The sequence below is a fragment of the Photinus pyralis genome, unplaced genomic scaffold (genome assembly GCF_008802855.1).
Source record: "Photinus pyralis isolate 1611_PpyrPB1 unplaced genomic scaffold, Ppyr1.3 Ppyr1.4_LG5, whole genome shotgun sequence".
NCBI classification, from domain to species: domain Eukaryota; kingdom Metazoa; phylum Arthropoda; class Insecta; order Coleoptera; family Lampyridae; genus Photinus; species Photinus pyralis.
Genome location: NW_022170596.1, coordinates 40,299,130 through 40,325,946, shown reverse-complemented (window position 1 = coordinate 40,325,946; position 26,817 = coordinate 40,299,130). Strand labels below are relative to the sequence as shown.

At 36.1% G+C, this 26,817-nt stretch overlaps 1 protein-coding gene across 4 annotated transcripts in view; it reads left to right on the top strand.

The window, feature by feature from the left end:
• The first annotated feature begins 4,440 nt into the window (after positions 1-4,440).
• LOC116170368 (DNA N6-methyl adenine demethylase) overlaps positions 4,441-26,817 on the top strand; it is a 126,589-nt gene continuing 104,212 nt past the window's right edge. For 2 of the 4 annotated variants that reach the window (XM_031486721.1, XM_031486720.1), the window contains exons 1-2: positions 4,441-4,519; positions 9,759-11,382. In XM_031486721.1, coding sequence (XP_031342581.1) covers positions 10,018-11,382 — 1,365 coding nt within the window. In that variant the 5' untranslated portion in view covers positions 4,441-4,519; positions 9,759-10,017. The remainder of the gene's footprint in view (positions 4,520-9,758; positions 11,383-26,817) is intronic. The other 2 variants (XM_031486719.1, XM_031486718.1) reach the window with 1 other exon arrangement.

Below are 26,817 nucleotides of genomic sequence, written 5' to 3'. Positions count from 1 at the left end.
TATTCTTGTTCTTCATTCTTCAGATGGTTTATGAGATCGCCGTAGAGCAACACCTATTTTATTGTTACCAGATCCACTCATCGCCACCAGTATGTAGCATCGGCACGTTATAAATGGCTGAAGATTATTCAAACTGTTTTTTTGTGGTAGGTACGTTTTTCTCATTCTCCTTATTAAGGTAAAATTCTTCCATCTCGTAAAGCATCATTCTTTACGGAAAATACTGGAGTAGGTACTTCAAACACTAATACAACAAGGGAGAGGGGAGGGTCAAATTTGAATGAATCAATGAAACTTTATTTTTTTACTAAATAAATCCGAATTCGAAAGTTACATGTTCTGTTCTGCGGCAGTATTACCTCGAAATCAAGTTTCAAAGAATTTTTGCTAGCAAAAAAATTTTCTCACACTATCGGTCGTTCACGCGGTCCAGGTCTTAAGAACGGAACATCGTAGAAACCTGTCTTTCTTACACTAAAAGTATATCTCTACACCATATTCAATGAGCAGAACTCGCCTTTGGAATACCGAAGGGCAAATCTCTTTTGACTGCCCTTTAAATCGAACATGAATTCTTTGTGAGTGTTTTGGAAGCAGGGGAAGCGAATCTTCTGAGTGCAAGCTTTCTGGTATGGCTAAGGACATGTTCGAGGTTTTAATGCATTCCAATATACCAAGGGCGAATACATGGTGGGAAATAGTGAAGGTACATTATACGATGTTATATGAGTAGGTAAACTTTACCGAAGCTGGTATTCTGGAAACGATGAATTTCCTGAGAGGAATTAATAATTTCGACGAAAATTCTTGCAGGTCGCAGGTCAAGGAGCGAAAATTTCGTGGGCGAATTATCGGCAAGCGAATGAGAAAATGCATTAACAATAGTTATATTAGGTATATTTATATAAAAGGCAGGTAAATGATACATTACTGGCGAGGAAATATTGGAAGTAATCAGGTAATGTCATTTTACTGACGAGTTTTGTATTAAATTTTACCCGAAATCGGTTTTTAATATAAAATTTCAATTTTCATATAGAACTTTTGATTAATGTCAATCTGTCAATGATGACAGGAGTCATTATAGACGTTTAGCAATGTCAAAAATGCGGCCGGTAAAGTGACAGGTGGGGCCAGTAAAGTGACAAGCGACAGGAAACGGAGTCTGCCCTGCCTCTGTCATGGAAACTAAAATTCCTGACAGAAAGTAGGCATGAAAATGAAGGTTTCAGGACGATTTTGGGTAACATCATATAAATATTCGGTTTTACCACCCGCACGTAAGGAAGGTAATGTATTGGGGTATGAAATGCCCCTTCACTTTTTTGTCGAAAGTACACGCTTTGAAGCCCCAGGAATCAGAATCAAACAAAATCTCGATGATGTCGATCTATCGGTCTGTTTGTCGGTTCATCTGTACTCTTATTTCGAGCTAAGCGGCTGTATGGGGAATTCGTTAACCGTAGGAGATTCAAAGTCACTTAAATGGGCAAAGAATTGTAAAATTTAATGTACTTAGATTAATTTTCCTTTGCAGAGGTCCTGGAAGCTCTACAGACAACGAAGTTATGGTCAAAAAACCGAAAAAAGGTTTCGAATCAATCCTCTTATTTACAGTTCTTCTCCTTCAATAACAAAATATCCAAAAGGGGTTCACACACACATATCACAAGTAAAACTGAGACCACTGACACGGGACACCCGCAGAAAAATGGCACGCCCAAACTTGGTCCTGCAGCTTCTTCTCTCCGACGTCAACGTAGTAAAATGGTTAAATAATGACCCTCATTACAGGAAAATTCTCAAAACTGAACAATTTTAAATTTTATTAAAATGCAAATTACATAATAAAATGAACAAAAACTAAACTTACTCGTAAATTAAAATATATTAATAATACTCGTACCATTACGCCAATTACCTAATGATAATACCAGGTCGCCTGAGCTACATTTTTGTTAATATTGTTCCATTGTAATTAGGCTGTTGTAGTTTCAGTATTCAAAATCTCTTCTTCAAGAATGCTTGGTTGGAAAAACTGTTGGAAGCACTTGTTATGGTATCAACTCCAACTCCAGCTACCTCCAAGAACGCTGGGCGTTTCTTGTTTCCAACTGATGTTTCTATATAGGCTTCACGTACACTGATGGACCGCCGCACCGGCGCTTTATTGTCAAGAGGTCAGCAACTACTGCTCAAGGTTGGAAAATTTAATGAATTTTCCAGACGAAATGCAAATTTACGGAAAGCTGTCAAAGATCCTACACGTAATTCTAAGTAGAAAAAATTTTAAAATCACTTACATAACCCCCGATAATTCTAGTAGTTCCCTATTAGTAGATTCATCAAGTATTTGTGGTAGGTATATTTCTTATAAAAAATTGGAAGGTTAGATATTGAAATCACTCGAAATTTGGATTTTGAGATTTCCGCGGATCTTTACGTTTCAAGGACACATGAGTCCAAAAAAGTGCGTTGTAAAAATGTCTGTATGTACGTACCTATGTATTTATGGAGATATTTCTTTGAAATTTTAACCACAGATGCTTCTAGTAAAGACAACCCTATTGCATATTGTAAAAATCAGATGTGCGCATCGCATGTGCAAAGTCAACTTCTTGTTTATGTATATATTACTTAGATGCTGCTAGTGAATAATACAAGCACATTGCATATTGTAAAAATATGTATGTGTAGTTTTTGATGGGTATATCCTGAGGGTGGCGCCCAAAACAGCACCAAATTTGCAAAGCGGTCACGACAGTATTCTGCAGCATTAGCGGAAAATGTGTTTAACGCAGCGTCCATCATCACAGTTCCTCAAGAGAACATGCTCTCGAACTCTGTTCTGCTTTTGCTCTCCAGGGGATTGAGGCATAATAAGCAAAAAAGCACCTCCAATGACCACGCTATCATCGTTGGAGAGGCTTTTGATTTACTCATGCTCTTATGCGGTCTAGGATCCACTAAAACAAACATAAACTTCCAGAAAAGTGTCAGGCGTAAGGCGAGTTGTATCCAGTTCCCCACCAGTTCGTTCAATCAAGGGGAAGTGGAAGTACCACCTGGATTTGAACTGTTCATCAACGCATTTACTGGGTGTGACCCCCACCTCTGCCCTCTTCTGGCAGAGGAAAGTGAAAATGTGGGGCCACTTGAGACAGCATCAACTATCAAGCCCTAATAGCGAACCAAGCAAGAGTTTTGCTTCCATTGCGCATACTAGCAAGTCGCAGCTGTTTTGGAACATTTCTGGGAAAAGGCAATTTTACCTTATGTAAGTTTTTTGGAAAAACTACGAGGCGTACAGACTCCTCTTTGCGCTTAATTTGAAGTTATAAATTGCCTGTTCTCTATAAGTTCCACTCGTAGGATGAAAGGTTTAGCCGAATTTCGGTCTAAAGGGAAGGTCTAAAGCTAAAGAGCTTACTTTTCGGAAAAAATAGCCTACTTTCAAAGTGCCGTAATTCGGTAACTACTTAATTGACGTTACGTATTTAATGCTCTCCAAAAACATATATACCTAGTGGCTTTCGTGTGCGAAAGTTGCACGGTTGTATAGTTTATAGAAAATATAGAGCAAAAACTGAAAAAAGTCCGAAAATGTCGCGGTTTTTCGTGTGTTACACTTTTGTTGCAAACTTAGGAGTTGGGTATTCATATTCACTACTCTAATATGTTGCAAAGTTAACAACGGATGGTTTTCTTAAACCTTCTTATTTATTCCGAAACTAACACAGTTTAATTGAAAATTGCATATTCGCTAATGATGGAAAGAAAAGTCAGGGGAATGATGAAGCGAACAATTTGGGATAACTTTCAACCAAAGAAAAACTGTCAAACTAATGGAAAGTACACATTGGCGTGCAATTTACAGCGCAAACTGCACAGCTTATGGTGTAACAATATGAGAAATGAAAATTGGAGTAAGACATATCAATAAAATTCGAAATGAAAAAGGAAATTCCAGAATCACCCATTTTCTCCTTGTACCAACACTTTTGATTATAAATCAATGAGGGAGTTAAAAAGCTCGGGGAAAAAGTTATAGGGTTTGGTTGTCAAGAAAGATCCATTTCAAATTTGAAGCTTCTGGGCAACTTAACAGCTTTTTAATGATCGTCCGGAAAGATAATTTTGTTTAATTATTTTACGTCCGTAATAAAAATGTGAATGAAAATTTCTCTTCGTGGTGGATGGATATAATAAAAGTCTAAGCAGCTTTTTTCACGTAAATACCATAAAGAAATCTATTTTTATGATAAAAGGGCCAAGATCCGTGCTAAAAAGTGACAAACTGGGAAAATCATGAAAGCGAAAGCTGACAATAAATAGAGCGACTTTTAGCGAGCGCCACCGAAAACGTTGCCAAAGCGCGACGCTGATTGGCGCAAAGCATGGCAGATGTGAGCGCGAGACATGAAAGCTGCAAACTGTGCGTAAAGCGTAGCGTCAGTCGTTATTTCGCTTTACGCGTGTGTGCCGGTGTGCGTGTGTGTTTTATTTTTGTTTACACATGGTTAGTGGTATCACGATTTTCTTTATTAATTATTTAAGGAGCCATTGACTTCCCTTTTTCGCTTCAGTGCACTCATTGCCACCCCCGAATCGTGTTTTCTTAAAAATCCAATCTGTCAAATTTGAAAAATTTAATATTGCGACGCTTCCCGCAAGTCGTCTATTATCGAATTGCAATGACCAATTGCGTTCATCGCCGTCGTCGGAAAATACCCGTATTAGTCAGTTTGCAACCGCGTCAACCCATATTTTCGATCAACACCCCCAATGCCATAAATTATCGAAATTAAGTAAGGGTTACCCAAATTTTAATAAACAACAATACGACGTTAAATCAATCGAATCGGGTCGATTTGCAATATTTCCCAGTTTAGCGTTTATGAAGGGGATGATGGCGAATGACACCCCGTCATAACTATACCTAGAGTTAACCAAACGCGTTGATTAAGCTCGACCGTTTTTCGACAGCGCCAAAGCTTAATTAATAGTTTTCGTTCGGCGACAATTTGCGGGGTTGATTAAAAATTAAAAACAGCTCGGGGCGAAATTACAACATGGCGGCAATTATGAATGATGCCTATTACTAATACCCAAAATTTTCATCCGCGTTTAAATTCGCAAGTTTTATCGATCGCGGGATTTTTAGTCAAATAAGGCAATTTGTAATTGTGATTTGAAAGGACGGCCAAAATTGACTAAACAAATTCAATTTAGATAATTTGCGTATTTTAACTTGGGTTATAATTGTATCTTAAATACGTATTAACTCTTGTCAAAGAAAAGCGACAAATTCAATTATGGGATTAATTGACGCGTTTTGATTTTGCATGATACAAATTGAACTGAAAAATCGAATTGGAAAAAATTGCAATTAATGTAACAGGTAGAGCTTCATGTACAATAATAAGTGAAAGTTTTTCACGAAGGGGTGAGTTGGTACAGAGATTGGGAAAGTTCGGTATGCGTTATACACGTTAGCCAGATCGACCGCGAAAGTTTGCGCCTGCGTTACGAAAGCTCTACGACCGTGACCCGTCTTATGAACAAGGAAATGCGTTATTGAAAGGTGCTTTTTGTCTTTTTCAATTTAAGCAGTTCAATGTAAGTATCTCGTATTTAACGAAAGCTCGAAGAGAATATCATTATGCGTGATGCCCATCTTCTATTTTTATTTCCCTTCTATTTTTAAAAAGGACTCTTCGCACGAAACAAATTTGGCCAAACTTTGTTCCTATATAGGGTAGTCTATTTTAAAAGCCTTCAAGTTTTGAACGAAAAAATGCTGGAAGCGTCGTACATTAAATTCATGAAATAGTAATCCCATGTAAAAATTGTAGTTGGCAGTTAGATACTATGCTTGCAAAATTTTGTTTCTTGGTCTTAAAATCTAAATGGTACCACCCTCCTGTGTTTCTGGTGGAGGATTACAACAATTACCATTTGTCGATACACTACTCACTCGCTTTTAATCATCTGTAACTCATTGGAAAGCTTATATGTATGCAAAGTCTCAAACTGTAATAGTATTTTAAGCGAGATTTTAAGATATGCTTAATTTTATGTACAAGTAAGTATATGTAATACACATACAGTGGCATTTGACAACTTACAATGGCTATAATTTTTTTTTATTAAAGAGATACTCGTATCAAAAAATTAAAAATGCCAAATGACTTATTTTTTAAACTACCCCCACCGCCCCCTTAAGCACAATCGATACTGAAGCAAAAATGTTCAATTAAAATAGCCCACTTTATACCTTTATGGAAAGATTATTAATTATGCTTTTCACTGGTCATAAAAACGGAGGTTTTTCTAATGTACGGATATGATCTGGTTCTTTGTTTAATTTTAATAATAGCTTATAGCGTGGAACAAATAATTGAAATTATTCAAAATTTGTCATTAATAATCGCTAGCTTTTCAACAGCCAATTTCTTGATATCTTTATTCGCGAAAACTATATTATAGGTACCTATTGGGCTATTGTACGTTTTCCAAGACTTACCTACCTTAACATTTGAGCCGAGATTTGAGCTTAGTTTTTTAGTTAAAAGTACCGACCAGTGAAAAGCGTGTTTAATAAAAGTGGGGTATTTTGATTTAAGATTTTTTCGCCAGTATGGATTTTGCCTCGGGGGTCATTTGGATTCCCTGTGGATTTTAAAGAAGCGGTATTTTTTATTTTTTTGATCTCTCTTTAACCGTTCGTGTTTTCAGTAAAATCTTCGCAATCTTACGATAACTCCTGGGAAATTTCTTAAAAACCATCAACTTGACTTTCTTTGTAGGAATTATCCTCGGAATTCTCTTACACGCTGTATACTGTATTAGAAACCTTTTTGGGAAGAAAAATCATCAGAAATGCAGTTTGACCAAGTGAAATGATTAAGCAACTTGAAAATTATAATATGCTCTCCATCGAGTGATTTTAAAGCCCACACAATTCTCTTTCCGCAAAATTAAATTTGGATGGCCAGGTTGAATTAGCTAATTTTAAAAAACCAAAACAAATGCAAAACAAATGAATTTTACACATGTCAAGCTCAACATGATCTTCATTAGTACACAGACAATAATACAGTCGAATATTTATTTTTATTTATTTATTTTTTCCAAAGATTGCGTGTGTGCTCTTGTAATGGATTCTGGTATAACTCCCCTGTTAAAATCTCCTTCTAGGAATATCGGCCCACTAATTTGATTTCAGAGGACACCTGGCCAAATATTGAATGTCTGCGGAAATTGCGGGCAAATCTACTTAGAATTGTGCTTGGCCCGTTCGAAGAAAAATTACAATCGTCGCTGAAGCAGATGTTTGTGGAAAAATGAGGATCTTCATCAATTGTTTGGGACATTCATTCGTACCTTAATTTCACACACTCCATCCAAAATTCACATAACAAATAAACAACAAATAGTAGAAAGTAACAAAAAATCCATTCAAATGATTAAGTTGATGTCACACTATGGCGGGAGGGAGGAGAGGGGGTATTATAATTTTAAGGTTAACCCCCGTTTTAGGAATCCTGGAAGATTTTAGAAAACTTAATTGCTAATAAACCGCCTTCCAAGATTTTAATTCCTACCCTAGAAATATTAGAAACCTTTTTGAAAACATACTCGGAAACTTCTAAAAAGTGTCCTAGAAGCCACCTTTTTTAAAAACTGCATATTTCAAATTTGGGATATATCGTTAAGGTTTATATTCTCTCGAAATGGTCTTTAAAATTGTTCTTGGAAAACTTCCTTGGGATTTTCTTAGAAATACGCTATTAAATTTTAATAGAATAATTATTTGAAATTTCTCAGATCACAGAAATTTAAAGAAACAAAAACCTTTAAAAATTCTTATTGGAAAGTTTTTTAGGAATCGTTTTCGAAGCTTGGCAATTTCCATTGAACTTGTGGCCTAGGAATAATCGAGGAAATAATATTTTAAAGGTATTCCAAAGTTTCGCAGAACCTTTGTGTAATTTTCTAGGAAAACCTTTCTGATCTTTTCATCTTTTTCCTCTAGTTTCATATAGAAATTTCTCGGAAAGTCCGTTTTTTTTATTTTCTTGCTTGTAATTTTCTTAACATGATGTTTAAACACTTCAGAAAGCACCTTCTTGATTGTCTTTTCGAAATTTCCTAAGTACTGCCCTACCAGAAACCGTAGTGAAAAACGTCCTCTTGGAAACATTTTGTGGGTCTCAGAAACCGTTTCATAAACATTTTTGGAACTTGCTAGTTAACTAAACGTCTCGCATAAATTATTTTTTTATATTTTTTTTTCGGTGGCCAGAACTGTAATTGAATTAAAACAAGTATAAATTGTGCACAAATCTACCTCTATAAATAGTTGGGTCGGGTGATAAGGTACTAGCATGCTATATTTATCGATGTGTACTTTTTTGCTAGATGATTAATGGGGAGGGGGCGCATAAACATTTAATGGTCACTTGACACACATTCAAAATCTACGTTATATAATGCGAGAAGAGTCAAGTCCTTAGACAAATTCTCCAAAATATTGTTTTCCCCTCAAATTTTTTCGAGAAATTCACAATGAAGTTTTCACATCGTCAGGTGAAGTGTCTCTTTCAGACCTCGGTTCAGACCATCTTTTCACCCTTACGACATCAGCAGTAGATGTGTCTCGTCCAGACGTTCCACTTGCCCTTTATGAGTCCCCTCTTCCGACACTTCGTTTTCAAGATATTCGCCTCCACTTCACCAATAGATCTCTTTCGTCCAGACGATTCATTTTGCCTTGTAAGTATACTCTCCTCCGACAAACCGTTTTCGAGATATTCCTTGTGTAAGTTTTGACATCACCATTGTATATATTTCTTCCATCTTTTTTTGTGAATACCCTCCTCCGATAATCCGCCCTTAAGGTATAATGAATTATAACCGACCACGATAAGGGGTCAAAGAGAAGAAGTTGTTAGAAATTAATTTCTTTATTGAGACCTTTCATTAGACCGCCATGTTTCCCCTCCCCCCAACCACCTTATTTTGATAAAGAGCCAGTAAGAAGGGCGGTGGTTTTGATATAGAACAGTTTTGTTGAGACCTTTAATTAGAATATCATGACAGATCAAATTCGCCCCCCCCCTCCGTCAGCCACTGATCTTGAAAAGGAGTCGTCCAGGAAAGTTATAGTTTGAACAAAGTAATTTATTTCAATGGGTCCTTTCATTAAAATACCATGAAGGGGAACATGTGTTACCCCCCACATTTTTAAAACGTTTCGGTTTCGCGATATATTCGCATTAATTTTCAATATGATAATCCTCGTAATAATCGGTCCTCTTTACACGCCTTGTATAGTGAATATAACACTAAAACAAAACTACTTAAATGTACCAATCCCGTTCTTATTTAGAGACATAGATGATTAAAAACTAGCGGGTAGTTACTGATGTAAATAGACTTTAGGGTGTCGCCGTTGCAGTCCTCTCTTGGAAATGGTGGTACCATTTTGACCAACATTCTAACTGGAGTAACGGAAGGGGGCGGGGGCAAACTTTTCCAAGCGACGGTAATTGCCAACCACCATTGCACGTTCTGAGGGTGTACTCATTCCGATGTCTCGATAGGAAAAACGTATTTATCCGTTTTTGCATTCTCGGATATTTTGATTTATCACTTATGGTAGAAAGATGTACGGAACATCGCAATTGGGACACCCTGTACTATAAACACAAAAAGCCCAATTCAAAATGACTAAAAAAGTTTTTATTTTCCAGATATTTTTATACGAGAGGTTAAAGTGGCAAGAGACGTTATTTTTATATGAAACTCACATTTAAACTCATAGTACAAAATCCGAAAAGTACAAATATAAGGCTGAATTATTTACTACTTTCTTCTCCACGGCTTCACATAACGTATCTCAGCGAAATTCAGGATGAAAATGACAATAACTTAAGTTCTGTTATAATTAGTGCGTAAAGTCAAAAAACGGAGATAAATTGCTCAAAATGAGGTTGAAAACGTGATGGTAGGATGAGCGAAACTTTGAGCCAGGACCCGGAGAATCTAGGCTCCGGGTATAACCTGGCGCAATCGTATCCACCAACATCGGCAACGCCAAGCTCCACGGTGCAGGATGTGCCGGGTTCTCACCTGCCGCCATTTTCGACGTTCTCCGGCGATTTGGACGGCGGCGCGGGTTTTGGTTCAGATCGATTGTTTACTGATGCGAGATTACTGGATATATCGAGCTGGGACTACTACGGAGAAACCAGACTGTTAGATAGATCCGAGAATGGCCTTTCCGTCATTTCATCTCAGCCTCAGTACAGACCTTGGGAATCAAAGCCGATCGACTCGACATCGCAAGAATCTCTACGTTTTACGCCTTCAGCGCCTATCAGTACGTTCGCAGACGCTTTTTCACAAAACGGTGTACCAAAGCTTCCTTCCTTTCAGTCGCAATTTCAGACTTTTAACGAAGGTACCGTAGTTACCAGCAGTGAGCCTACCTTAACCACACTAACTAATCTCACACCAGTCTCCCCAAATTCTAGTCCAGGTGGGCACCTCACGCCTCTTAATTCCAGTTTTCATACCCTAAGTGCAGTTAATACCCGTAATTACCCTCTGGTTCCGGCGCCGATACAAGCGAGAGAAATCCCGTCCATCCAGCAACAGTTTTTAGATGAACGCCACATTCAGTTATACACCCACCCAACAACTAGTCTCACCACCTTAAACAACACAATACATTCTGCCACAATATTCCCTACTCAAAATGGTGCCATACTCCAGAATAATCAAATAATCACGACTCCAACGGTAGTGACGGTGTTAAAATCGGAACCGGCGAATGTAACGGACCTAAAATTGGGTACCTTACAGGAGTCCGACTTAAAAATCCAGAACGTAGCTCTACACCATTCCCAATTTCAAAATCCCATGTCTACCGTCTTAGACAATAACGGCATGTATAACGGACTCGATAAAAAATTGAACGGTATGAATACGACAATGGACTCGCCGACGAGGAACGATTTTCGCAAAAAAGAGCGCAGAAAACTTCGCGCTTCGAGTTTAGAGAGTTCGGCGGAAAGTGATGGTGCGTCGAGTAACATGGATATGGGCTCGGAAAATTCCGGACAGGTCGCGTCCATTTCTAGTACCGCGGGATTCAAGTCGTCCCATCACGTTCTCACCGGGGGTAGTGGCATGGAAGCCGACGAGATAAGTGGTGGAAATGCCGACAAGCAAGTCAAGAAGAAGCGGAAACGGTGCGGCGAATGCATCGGATGCCAAAGGAAAGACAATTGTGGTGATTGTGCACCGTGCAGAAACGATAAAAGTCACCAAATCTGCAAGCAGCGGAGGTGCGAGAAGCTCACGGAGAAAAAGGTTAGTCTTATTTTTGTGTTGTAATCTTTTGTTTTGGTGGTGGCGGGTGGTGGTTGGTAGACTTTTAGAAGAAATATTTGTTTGTGCCAATTTATTTTCCAGCGTAAACAAAATAATGTAGCTGGGGAGCAACTGTCAATTGTCATTAACACTGGAACTGTTATGTTTGATGATTAATGACTACAAACTCATTTAATGAGATGCATGAAGTAAATATCTGTCAACAATGCGTTCATCAAGAGCATTTATAACTGGAATACGTCCCTAAGCTCCGTTTTTATTTTACAATTTGTCTTTTCGTTGAGTACAAATTGTTATATACGCTGCAATGAGCGCGAGAAAATTCTATTCCAAAACAGAGACTTGTTACTACTACTGTATAACGAGTCTCTGTTCCAAAATAGTATCTTTGCGATTTGTAGCTAAATCTCTTTCTCTTCATTAGCTCAGGTCTGCGTCGATGAATAAAAATTAAAAAAATATTCATCTCCAAGACGGTTTTTCAGTTAAATTCGTTTCCAAAAAAAAAATGCATCCAAAGCAAACCTATTTACCCCTAAGGACAATTCTTATCGAAGAGAACTGATGGTAAGGTTGTCTTCCAAAAAGCTCTCCCCTAAGACATCTAGGGAGCAACTGATAACTATCGTCAGTTATTCAATTCTGAAATCCCTTGCAGTTCACCAAAGCCACGACAAGGGCTTACTGCCAATTTGGGAGGGAGTTTTTGGAAGCGAATTTATTTGCGAAGTTCCTAACTTTAGCGCATTTTCCATGCACAGACCAGTACTTCCCGAATAGCTATATGGACAATGAGACAAGCATCTTTATAATAAAAGCGTAGGAATATCTTCATAAATAGAAAAAATGACGAAGTTTAAACATTAAACATGGGCGCTGCGTTATATCCTTATAACAAGTAAGAAAGTAATTTTATTCAAAATGTCGAATAGGCTCGAAAAATTGGTCATTTGACGTTTCTTTTGATGTCTTATCATCGAAAGTATAAGATGAGGTATAAGATATAAAAAAAGTTTTATATAAAAGTTACTGTTACGCTTCATTTAGAATTGATGTTAAAAAAATTCAAGATGGCTACTTTTGAGGAACATTTACCAACTTCCTAAAGTTAAATAGGCGCTATATTGGATTTTTAGATGTGATAGATTTTTTAATTCTCTTTTCAATGAGCTATCATAGCATAAGATACCAGTTACATCAACGGCTTTTATATATTAATCAAGTAGGCTGTGATGAATTAAAAAAAACAAAATCTATTCGAGGCAACAAAACAATGAAAATTAAAACTGTCCAAGATAAGAATGTCTATCATGAGACTTACCATCATACTTTTAAAAAAACCATAAAATTCCGATTACTTCCGAGTATTTCAATATAATAATACAACGTTTTATTTGGGAGAAATTATCAACAACCTTATTTTTGTATATGGTCCGCAAAGCAAGTATAAACTATAATAATAAACTACTAATTTTGGTTAGACAACCTAGAATACAACGATGTATGGCACACAGAAAAATACAAAAGTTGGAATTTGTTGGTTTCAACGGGCGTAATCGTGCGAGAATATCTATCCGAGAAATTTTCCATTTTCCAAGAAATTTGTCCCATAGGTACCTATTCTCGCACGGTTAGGGTGTTGTGCGCGGGTGCACCGTCCTGTTGAAACCAACAATTGCCCTCTTTTATTTTTTTGTGTATTCCGTATATCGCTATATTCGTGATAAAAATGCTATTCAATACATTTACTTTTTTACGGGACATTCGAGGGAAAATTAAAAAAAACTAAAGTTGATAATGATTTCTCCAGAACTAAACATTGGATTGGAAATCTTTTAATGGTGTCTTATACAGCTCAAAAAGTGGCAATTAGAAAGTGATATCTATTTTTCTGTACCTGAATTAACATCAGAAGAAAATTAAATCGAAATTGGCAAAGTTTGGTTTTTCTGAATATCTTTACAAGTAACCGGGATTTTCTGGTTTTCTTTAAAGCATGCCGTCATCTTTTCTCTAATTTGACCATCATCGGATCCGCAATGGTTTCGGTATCCCTATGATGACACCCTTATCTTGGACACAGTGTGTACAAAGTGAAGTCGGAGCTATTGCTAACCTTATTATTCCAACTACGTTGTTGGTTAAATGAGCAAATCTGAAACATTTTTTCACGATCAATAAAAGAATTACACCTCGGGCTATAAAGATATTCAATAAATACATTTTTTTAATGTACCCCTGTATATAGAGATTAGGCTAAATGTGCAGTTTTGCAGTTTACGGTATCTATATATTGACTAACATTCTGCTTAGAAAAATTGAAAATTCGGTCTAGATTAGAAGAACAAACTTTTTGTTAAGGACTGCAACAGTTCCAGTATTGACATATTCTGTAGGTAATTTTTAAAACACTTAGTCGAATTTATTCTTTTATTTTATACCTCGTTTTATATCATATGTTAAATTGACATTTAAATAGGTGTGAATGAGTAGGCTAAGCCGTTTTTTAACCGTAAGGATAGATAAAGTGATCACTTTAACCGTAAGGGTAGATAAAGTGAAACAAATGATTGTGCATTCTAATAACATCTGTCATTCTTATTGCAAATGCACGATATAAAATGACGTTGAGAACATTTGATAATTCTGTTTCTATGGAAACGATCGCGACGGCAGAACCTAAGCTTCCCATTTTTGACGTTTTTAAATTAAATTCAGAATTATCAGAAGCTTTACAATGATTTATATGGCTTCTGCTATAAAATAAATTTTTGTATTATACACGACTATAAAGGGAAACTAACCATCTCGTGAATTAACATCATTCACTCAATGGTTAAAATATCCCTTTATTGTCTTGCATAATATAATAAATTACTAAATGTTTGAAAATGATTAAAAAAACAGCAGATTTTTTTGTTGATATTTGGGTATCTCAATCAATTACGTACACTATTCCACTTTAGATTGTGATTTAGGAAAAGTGCGCATTTATCGATGATAGCACATGATATCGAGGTTTCGTACCTCACGCTCACCTCCCATGAGTTTGTCATCGCATTTTCACTTTGAATCATCAAACCGTGGACTTCTCGTTCTTATAAGTATGACAAAGATTGGGTTTTTTCCCGAAGTCATTTCACGCCATGTATTGATTTTCATCCCTTAACTAACTACCTATAGTTGATACTCGTAGAAGCTACCGATATACTGAGAAAAATTAAACAGTCTACTGTGGAAAATGTTATTGAGACAGAAGAGTGCAAAATGCAACGAGGAAATCTAAAAACGAGAACTTTCACCATCAGTGAGAAGGTGGGCCGTTTATAAGGTGTAAACCAGAACATGAACACTAATTATGAAATTATCCTCAGGGTGTGTTGCCCTCCCCAACCCTTGTAAAATTCAGTGCGGTGAACCCCCTCATGTATTTACTCATCTACATTAGGTGTCGAATTGGCAGGTATTTCTTATCAATTTCAATTGGGGGTTGTTCGAACAACAAGTAAAGCCTCTCTCGCGTTTGTAAACTATATACCTACGCCTCTCATTGCGGAATTAAGCATGATCTAAATTTAGTCGGCGGATTTAAAAATAGCGCCGAATTTAGAGAAAAAGGTAGTCGAGTGGGGTGAATTTTTTTTATTGTGTGATATCTATAAATAAAAGTTCGTGAAACTTCCCTTAAGTTTATCTACGTGCAAATTTTTGTGGAAATTAAAAAAAATGTAATGAAATATTGTACCAGCACCTGTATGCTTTACTCTTTAAAAGCTTTAGTATTGATCGTGCTTTTCCAATGAAAAGAATAATTTTAAAGCAGACTGAATACGGGATGCTATACCGAACTTGCAGCATTACAGTTCCATGGAGTCATGACGCATGTCGCGGGGTAGTAAGCGAACCTACCCTACGGTGCGTGTGACATGGACCGACCCAATTTACAGCTGTGCGAATGTGTGCGTGTGCATAAAACGGCTCCAGGGTTGCTTTGGATGTTTAAAGCTTTAGCTCAACGCCGTCATACACTATTAATTTTTACTGACAATCACAAAATTTTAATTACTTCGAAATTAATTTTTACCTACATCACGTAGAAAAGCCCTTGTTGCAAGCAATTGAGGAAAATTTACGTCATTTACGACTTAATCAAAGTTGGCTGTAGTCGAAAAAACGTATTTCACACGTAGCGCCGCGGAAAAAAATTTCAGGTAGTAAAATAATGTAAATGAATTTAATTCCCTTGTTATAACTCGGTGGAAGTGGATTGAAGGGAAAGTATTGCTTTGAGGTTTATTTAGGTTACGGCAAAAAATAAATGATACAGCACCAACCCTCTTTGTCTTTGAAATGTGGTTAATGCTTACCACTACTTTTCAAAATTGTTTACCACTTCATATGGTGCTGTAAAAGAATTGGAGACATTTCACATCCGGGGGAATACGTAATCAAATAGAACGATGGGAAGAAAATGTCGTAGTTTGATTGTATGATTTGCTCTAGACGTTCAACAAACCTTTTGTTTCCCCTAACAAATTTCTTGTTACCTTTGACGTAGAGTAACTCGTGATAAAGAAGTCTGGATGTAGGATAACCGTGTAAACAAATGTAGGCAAGATACCAGATCACTCTTATTTTGACAAGATTTGTATATTAGTGGTCTTCCATAGCAACCACGAATTAAAAATGCACCTATTTGGAAAATGTACGGAGCGATTTTGTCCAAATGGAAAATAATCTACAGGGTGATTCCTATAGTACCTGCCACCGTTTGGGAGCGTATAGGGGGTGCCTAGGGGAGTATTTTGATATAGGACACTTGGGGTCGGAAATCTAAAATAAGGGCGCCAGAACCAAATTTATCTTCTGGAATTTCACGCCTGTATGTAGGCAACCCAACCGACCGACGTTTCGCGCGGAGCGATGCAGAGCGAGTTAGCGCGAGGAAGCGACATGGGAGGGAAGGAGGGAAAACGACAGTCAAAAGCAATAACGTTTACAAGTGTTCAACGTGGCCACCGTTGTTCTCAATGCACTTCCTACATCTAGCCAACTATTATTATACTATTGCCATAGTGTGATACGCGTCGTTGCAGACGGGATTTCGTGGGTTTAAACAAAATTCTGATCAAGTGTCAGCCACACATCGCCGCCTGAGATCGCTCCGTGTGCACCGCCGGCCGGTTGGGTTGCCTACCTACAGGCGCGAAATTCCAGAAGGTAAATTTGGCTCTGGCACCCTTATTTTAGATTTCCGACCCCAAGTGTCCTATATCAAAATACTCCCCTACGCACCACCAGAGTCGTAGTAATTCCACTTCAGCTTAAATTGCTGTCGATTTTTAGACATTAGTTTTGTATTTTTAGCATTATACCTACCTACCTTCGATTATATCTATTTCAAAAGAAATGTTTTACACGTGTATGTAGGTAGTCAGCGAAGGGAAAGCACAAAGTTCATAAATCGGCCATTTTAGATTAACCCTCCACTACTACCGATGGGTCCCAAGGATCCAATCGAATCATATTGTTGTTGAGCAAGAGCAGGTTCAGAGGACCCATCGGTAGTACATACGTGCCAAGAAAAAGTATGGGAGCGGAAATATTAGAAAATGTGAAATTTCGTTTTCATTTTCCCTAGCTTAAACGCGAGCTTAAACGGTCGGAAATGGACGGTTCCCATTAGCACCTTATATACAGTTTTTTTCAGGCTATCCCAAAGTACACAAACGAACGATTGAAATAGGGAATTACTAGAGAGGCAGAAAGATTTTAAAATTAATTAGAAATTGGATGATAATTTCTGTACAATTTCTTCAGGACTTATTCAATTAAGCGAAATAGGCGGTTTGATCTGCCTTTTGATTGCGGTTTTGCTTTTATTCGGCATGATCCATGAAGTGCAATATCGTATCTCTCTCTCTCTTTGTTCTCTACCGCTCCATCAAAATTAATTAATCAAACTCAAAGTCTAATTTCAAAAGAAATATTTAAATTAGCTCACCTCCCTTTTTGCTGATTTTGATAGACTTTGAAATATAGTTAATTGACATTAAGGCAAAGAATATTCCGTGTTCAGATAAACCCGTTTGGCATCAAAACGCTATCTCCTAAAGTGTTCATCCGTCGTGAAAATCCCATAGCAGGACCTCGCACCACAAAGCAAAGTTACGCCTTAATTTTGATCCAAAATCCAATTCCACGATCTTGGCCCAAAATCCAAAGCCATCACCAAGGCCACGACCTTCAACTAAAACCCAAGGCCAAGACCGTTGACTAAAGTTCAGGGTCACGATATTGGCCCAGAATCCAAGGCCGCGATATTGGTCAAGTTCATGACCTTGTGACTACACAAAAGTTTCTACTATGTAACGAAACACAAATTTTAAGAGATGAAAGATGCGCATCTGGTGTTATTGGGTCTTGATCAGCATTTCGACCGAAGGTTGTCCAAAATACGTGACCTGCTATTCCAGTAAGCGCAGCAAAATGGACTCATATGTTGATGATCAAGAAATGAATTCTGCAACTCTTTTTGGTTAACACTTGGGGATAAGGCTGCTTCATTTGTCATATTTAGCTAGTAATCTTGTAGAGGAAACGTCTCGATGTCATATTTTTGCTCAATTGGTCTATTCTTCCGTATGGGGTATGTTGGATAGCATATCGACCAGCCAGCGATTTTGAATTATCGCCATCGAAAATCTATCTTGAGTATTTTTCTTGTTTTCCGTCTTGAACGAATTAGTAAATCACCTGAAATAAAATCAGGAAATGAGTGTTAAGGGTTGCGAAAGTAAAGTTTTTAGGAATCAAAAGTGAGAGATTCAGTATTACATCATCGATTTAAAAAATCGTCTACTTTTAATTTTAGTTATGGTCGGACGGATTCTTCTAATATTTTCGTTACGATAAATTTTCACATTTTAAAATGTTGCTGCGCGTAGACATCTGCAAAGTTAGCCAAGGCTAGCAAGATAATAAGTTTTGTTACAAGCGCATTAGCGGATTGTTAGTTAGTCATAAACTTCTCCCTTAAATTTCTTTGAAGTTTGTGATTTACAATCTACTTAAGGTGTTTATCTAGGGAAGAAATTCGGCATTCTTGTTGCAAGGAATTAGCAGGCGAAAAAAATTTCAAAACGTGCTTTCGAAGTTTGTTAATGCGAGCCGGGGAAACCTCTATCAATGTTGTTGAGACGTTTGATATACTAAAAGGGACGAATTCGAAGACCGTGATAACTCAACAAATTTCTATATAAGAAAAGTGATGCGAAAGTGTACGGAGAAAATGTAACCGAAATGGACACTGCTTTAAATCTCTGTCAGATGTAATTGTGTCACGTGACAATTTTTGTACAGCCCCTCTGTAAATTCAGATTTTTTCAGAAATATAGCCGCTTTTGCACTTCAATTACAACAATAAAACATTGCTAGCATACACGTAATATGAAATGCGCCTTAAATCTCCTTTAAAGCTAATTGCAGGAATAACGATTTAAAACATCGCGTATGGAGACAAATTATTGTTATTATTTAATCAAAATCATTGTCTTCTATCATTTTCAATTAAAAATGAGTGGTGCGATTTATTTAGCAAAATATTACAATTAGCCCACGGTTGTGACAGGTCCAATTTCGGGTCCTATCGTGTTTTAATTAATTCGAGGATGTTTCTGGCCACATAAATTAACGTTTCTTGATTTGCGTATGGAAATTTACACTCTACTGAATGTAATTACGACTTTTATAAATATATTAATTAATATCTATAATAATTAAATGATATATTATTAACGCGAAACAACTTTTTCAAATTGCCCGAAGCGTTATTTGCAATTTCAAACTTTAACGATCAGATCTGTGCATCTTTATGTGTGCGGATTTAGTGTAATTTTGTAACGTGTTCACAGAAAGGAGTCCTGTTGTGTTTATAGGGTTTCTACCTATGTGGGGATAGTTTACAATGAAGTTAGGTTTATTTTTGCGGTTTTATTGTTGACTATTTATCAAATTGTTAAATTCGCTCATTCGTTTTTACACAAGGCTTTCCATTTCAACGTCTTTTTAGTACGCTCTTTGCTACAGCCCCCGGAGATGTGTTATGTGTCCACTAAGATAACGCAGAATAATGTTTAAAGATCAAGAATTTTGTTGTGGTTCCAAACCGTGCAACAGAGGAACGGCATTAGATCCGCTTCACTATCAAGATAGTTTTTACTCACAATTGAAAATAATATTGAATCAATTGCGTAAAATAACTATGTACAACTTTGGAATGCAGCAAGTTTGCGATTTATCTCCAGTAACAAAGATAGGATTAGAAGCATAGCGAGCGGGCTTTTTTTCAAAAATTTTACAACATGACAATTGACGTAAACAGTTAGGTACCTAATTCAGTTTTGCGGCATAAAATTTACATAAGTAGCTTATTGACTGCATTTGGCATGTCGTGTATTTAGTATTAGGAAGTACCCTACTTAGATTTCACAAATTCCAATTCCTCATTTAGCTGTTTTGCACCTACCTTTAATGTAATGAATATATTCGTTTCTTTTTATTCTATCTAATTTTTGAATTTACTCAGGTACGCTCATGAAAGAGCTTAAAACGCCATTTCTTTTTTCGGCACTGAAGCTGCGCCCCCCCTATGGATAAACCTAATGACGCCCCTGACTTACAATCTTTGAACTTCTAACATTTCTAGCACCAAAAGTTTGGTTTGTTTCACCCATTGGACATAACAGTTGTCTAAATGAAAAACTAACATTGTCGAATGGCTGAACTGTTGCCTAAAATGTACAGAGCGAGGTACAGAGCTGATAAGTTTGGAAATGGTCGATTATCGGGGAAAATATACCAGATATCGAAAAAATTGAGGTTTTTAAATGTCTAGGTACTAGGCAGTCATAATTTTAATTATACAGGGTTGGTCATAAACATGTGGTACACCAAAATTGCATTTTATTTAATGGAGCACGCTATATATTATTCGATATTACAATTCTTCTTTCATTTTTAAGCAAAATTTGTAAGAAACCTATTGTACCCAAATTCAAGCGTTTTCGGGTAATCGACTTTTGAAAATAAACGCTGGTATTTTCAAATGTATTGAATGATTGAAATGTTGAATGAAGAGCAATAATTAATGATGAACAATCATAACAAATATCACAATCGGATCTTTTTAGAACAACGCCAAAAAGGAATTCCTGTTTTCATTCATTATTATTGTTGTTCTTCATTTAATAATTTTAAAACAATAGGGTGAATTTTCAAAACTCGATAACTCCGAAACGATTGAATTTAAGAGCATTATGCTTTTTACAAATTTTTCTTAAAATTTTGAGAAGAATTGATATATCAATATCCAGGGCGTTCCATTAAAAAGATGCAATTTTAGTGTGCCACGCCTTTATAACCAACCTTGTATAATTCAAATTATTACATGCCTAGTATACATTAAAGAACCCCAAAACTTTTGTAAAAAACTTTTTTCGGTATCTTGTATATTTTCTCCGATACTCGAATTAAGGAAATTAACGTACACTGGAAGTATGCAGTAATGTCTGTTTTTCTGTTCTGCAGTTTTTCAACAATAGTTTACATAAAAGTCAGGAGAATGACACATTACTGACGAGGAAAGATTAAATTTCCGAGTACTATAAATACTGTATTTAACCACTTCTATCAAATAATAATCTCCTTCTTCCGATATTTACAAATAATACGCCAATCACAATTAGATTAGATAACGCCGGCTTCGAAAGAACAACGTAGGCCGAAAATACGCACATCCATTCTAAAAGAAAACACTAATACACGGAAATACAAACTCAAATGAAGTAAACCAACTCCATGCTTTTTCGTGAATAACCCCGCGATTTACAGTCAATAAACTGAAATAATCACATATACAGGGTGTCCCGATTTTAATTCTCCTACTTGATTATCGTGAATGTTTAGAATTTTTAGAAAAAAAAATCAAAATTCAACAAAATCAACAAAAGGAAATTCAAATGTTCTAGGATTTAAAATTGTTACCGAAAATCTATAATTGAATAATATAGAAAAGCATATATCCAAATTGCACGACTTTCCTGAAAGTTGGTTATTTCAATTCTCCCATAATATCACGATATTTGAAGATATTTCTTATTATAGTTCATAGCATTTCAAAGCAATTCAAATTTAAAAGAAATTTTGCATTACGAAATAATTCGAATGCTCAGTTTTAGAGTTTGCTAACACTTAATATTCAAGGTTCAAGAAAAGAGAACGCGCTTACTAGATGTAATAATTCAAAGGGTTCATGGATTAATATCTTTTAAAATTTTTCAGTTGCATTGTGATCAAATTTGGGAATCATAACTCGCGGATACATTTAATTTCAAAATTTTAAATGTCTCGCATTTTGAAAAGCTTTAAAATATATAGGGTGTCAAAAAGGAAGTGTATAGGTACATAAAAAATTTGAATAAAACTGGATCTTAAGGTGAATGCTCGAAATCTCATTATGCAATTTACGTAGGCTCAGTGGTGAGGCAGCCTGTAGTGTTTTCCCATGGCCGTCCATGGAAATATGTAATACATATTTTGATAGAGTAGAGTGGACAGCATTATTCGTTAAATATCTCAATAATAAAATACTCATTTGTTTCGGATTTGATCATTGAAGTCCCGAGAAAAAAATACTTCATGTTTTGTAATTTAATCGACTTTGTAGATTCAATAACAAGAAATTAAAAAAGTAATCTGGTTTTACACAAAAGAACTTTAGAAGAAACTTTAAGAAACTCTCAAATTGTCTTGAAACAAAGCAACTAAAATCAATAAATGGAAAATGGAATCTAAAATTAGACTAAAAAATCGCTTTCGCCTCGATAGCTTGCAAGCTCCATTGCGCCGTAATTTCCATTTCACTGTACAACCACTTAATTATCGATCGATTCGATGAAAAATACCCTATCGCCCACGTTTATTATCAAATTTCATTCATAATCCTAGATTTACACACCGGCTCCTATTTGGCGCAGATCTAATAGTCAGTACACGGGCGATCAATAACGAATGAAAATGAAAGTCACATCGGGATCGCTTCTCGTCACTCACATACGGTTACATATGCACTATGTGTATTGCGACGCATCCACCCCCGTCCACTCCACCTACGCTCGTACAACTTTCCGATACCAAAACTCATATAAACAACTACAGCGTTTATACCTATTAGGAAAACGTGGAGACTTCAATGATGGGCTAAGCGGCATTAATAAGTAATTTTGAAATAAATGTACCGGTGCACGCGTGTTTGAGAAATGATATAATGTGGAAGTTTTTACATATCAAAAGTAAGCAGTTACACGGCCATACATTCTGCAAAATTACATGCAACTGCCGTCAGGTGTTTCCTAATACCCACCCAGTAATTTATTCTAGGAAATAACTGAAAATATCGTTGTACAACACAACCGGTGGCCGGATATTAGAATTTTTTTAAATTTGTTATGGTTTTATTCATCGTGAATATTGCCTTATTGTAAAGGTCGATGAACATTTTATTTGGAAAAATTCAAGTAGTTGAAATTCGGAAATGTATTGTCAAAAAATTCAAATAATAATTTTATTCACTCGACTGCTTAATCCTATTTTAATGAAATTTTTCAGATTTGTAGTATTGTGCCCGTTGAATTGTATGCGTAATGCGAGACAGATCTCAATTAGGCCTACGTTTTGGGATAAGACATTCAATTGAAATCATAGTTTCTAGTTGTGAAAAAATTAATTTTTGCAATAGGACCCTTTTTCTTTTTACTAGCGGATTATTATAAAGCTTTTAATTATTAAGTCGGCTTTAATTCGACAGAATCAATAATCATGCCTCATATTTCAAAAAGCATCCGGTTTAGCAACCATGAGACTAAAAATTCAAAAAAATGGTGGGCAAAGGAAGTCGTATCAAGCTGAACTGAACTTTTTAGGTACGTCCGCATCGGTTTCTCATAATATAATGTATCAGGCCGTCTTTGAGTTTTCAGAATTTCGGTTGGGCTATCGGATTTTTTGATGCGGGTTGAAGGTAGTGACTTTTTAAATTGACCTTCAACCATTACCTGACATGGAGTATCGCTTCTGTCTTCACTAATGAGTTATTAATTAATTGTAATTATGTTTTTCACCTACGACTGATTTGTGCACAATTTATACTTGTTTAGATTTTAATGCGATTTTTAGCAGATACAGAAGCGTATGTTTTTCGAAATTAGAACATGGAAACAAAATAATATGAATAAACTTCCATCGGATTTAATATGAAATTTTTATTAACAAAAAAACCGTTTGGAATAGATTTAGAAAGAATATGATTGGAAATCGATGCATAATAAAACTCTGTATCCGACCATCACGTAATGTACAAGGTATTAATGTCGATTTCTAAAGTATTCTCCTTGTCCTTCCACCTACCCCAGAAGCGTTTAACGCCACTCAAAAATGAGTAAAAGGTGCATTAGTAAAAATAATACATTTTTAAAAAAATTAAGATAATTAAAAACAGTTACCAATTTTAAAATAAGCAAGTTGTTATCAACTTTTGGTATAACCGGACATTAGTGTAGATATACTGTCAAATTTTCAAAATATTTCGACCCGTCGCGTCGTTTTTAGGCGTTCGTCGTGTGACACTCTGTATATACGAATTTGTTTTGACATATTCAACACATACAGTGTAACCCGTAAAGTGTGCTTCATACGAGATATTTTTTTTGATTAATACACAATTACAAATTTTACCTGTAAACATTGAAATTGGGATAACAGGAAGGCAAAAAGGCGTAGAAATGATTGATAGGCCCTTCTCACGTTTTGTTTTCCTTCTAAAAATTGTATCAATATCAAACATTTCTCTCTCTGTGCCTTTTTCTTGGGGTATTGTTTGCGAAAAGTTACTGTAAGGAACAACTTGCCAAATTTTAATTAATTTCCGTTTTAGCATTAAGTGTTTGAATATCAAATTGGCAAAAATCCGTTTGTACCTGATGCATCGAGCAATGGTAAAAAGCCGACTGTTCAGAAAATTCTTGTTTTAATTATATGAAACTAGCAGTCCCGGCGAACTTCGGACCGCCTTTGCGAAATTTCCCAGTTGCCGTAGAAACTTCGGGAATTTCTTTCAGAGTACACCTTTAAAGAAACCCACGTTCTAAATGCTAAGTCTCTTTCCGACTGAAGAACCTAAAATCCCTTTCTTCCCGTTCCCGTGGAAATTTCGAAAAGTCTTTTACTAACTCACAAATGTTTCAACCCTTCCCAAATGTTTCATCGCAATCGGATGAACGATTTAAGTAGGCATAAGAGACACACAGGCAGACAAACATTCAATTTTATTTGTATAGATAATAGCAGATCAGAAGAACATTGTATTGCCTATCCCGGCGAACCTCATATATATGACTACATTGACATTGCCTATGATAATACCATATAATGTCATTACAGTGTGCACATTTTAAATTTTTTGAAGTTTTGTGAGTTAAAAGATTCCGTTTCAGGACATGGTGTTGATGTGTTGCTAATTCACACTGTGCACATTTTAAATATTTAAAAGTGTGGGTTAAGATATGTAGATATTGCGTATTTTTAAGCATCACACTGTGCGCACTTTAAATATTTGGAAGTATTGCGAGTTAACAGATGTCTACTGAAAATTGATTTCTTGTTCGTTGCACAATTACACTGTGCACATTTTAAATCTTTTGAAGGCTTGTGTGGTAAGAGACGTCGTTTCAGAACATGTTGAAAATTTTTTGCAAAATTGCAATGTGTACTTTTATAAATAAGATCACAGTAAAAATTGCAATTTTTTCGATACAACGCCACTTTTGGAAGCGTTTTGGAAAAATCAAAATTTGACAGATAAAGCATGACTACTTTTGTAGTTAGTATTTCATCTCTATCGAAGCAAATATTAAAAGACCACGGACAAATTAAAAAGTAAGTTCGAATTCGAGCTTATAATAAATGCCACAAAAACCGTGATCCTTGGTTGTTTTTATAATGTTAAAACCGTGAACGAGAAGAAATTGCACCATATTTAATAAGTCGAACTTTCATTCAGCGTGACTTGCATCCGATTTATTTTGTACACAACTTCTTACTTTTTTTAATAGCAAAATTTAACTTGAACTTTTTCTTCCATCGATAATCGTCTAGGGAAAACGTTCCTCCTCCTCCAGAACTTTTAGTTTTATTTTACAGCTCGTCCAAGATTTATCGTGCAAAAGTTTTAATACCTTATTGACATTTGCGAGATAGTGCAAAGATACAAGCTCGTAACTTATTGCAGAACGCAAGTTTCTACTGTCGCACTTTCTACACGCGCATTATCAAAAAAAAATGTAAGAAACGGCGATCTCAAGAGAAGACGTAACGAGAATATTGCAAGCAATAAGGGACACATTTAAAAAAGATGTTGACGTATTAAATTCTTCTCCACAATTGATTATATCGTTAAAAATTTCATTTCGCCCCGAATTGTGTGTTCCTCCCATTCTTGCGCCAATAGTAAATAAATTCCCGCATTGAAATTAGCGTACAGAATATCCCTAATCGCAAATGCACGAACATTTATACGAAAGATTAAAATTTGTGTAACATTTAATTTATGTGAAACCACCCCTACGTGTTATTTTTTATAGTCCCATTAGTCTCGCTATATGTAAATTAGAAAGAAATTAAGTGCCACTTTTTTTTCTCATTTTTCCGACTTTGTTTACTTGATTATTTTCTCGGTTTGTCGCTGAAAATTACACTTGCGCCACCGGCATTGGTGAACAATGCGGGACTAGGAAAGTCTAGGCTAGACGAGCCGGACTAGTTTTTTTTTCGCGTCTAGTCTATATCTAAGTGGTTTTCTATGGGAACAGGATTTTAATTCTGGGATGTAAATCATTTTTCAAATCGAGATGCTGGGAAAGCAGCGTGAGATAAATTTTGCTATAAAACCAGGACGTAGAGCCGTTAAGAACCCGCATATCAAGTTCGGATTTAAAAATTTGTAGAACAATGCTGTATGAGATTTTATTTTCTTTTTATTTCCAGCGTGCGCGTCCATTTATAATTTAGAGTGGAAAAGATCTACGGCAGTAAATTGTTAAGCGTAGATATATTGTTTAAAAAAGTGATTCGCTAAATATTGACAATGCGATAAGGGTTGTCGGCGCAACTCCGTATCGATTTGATAAATGCGATTTCAATAGGCGATTATATAACGTTATTGCAAAAGCAGACGATTTTGGAAGGGCATATTTCACTATTTGACGTTAAACACCTGAAATATAAGTGTGCGAAAAAATATCGGAGTTGGTCGCCGATTTCAAATTTGAGGGATGTGAAAACCCTTAGATGTGAAAATAC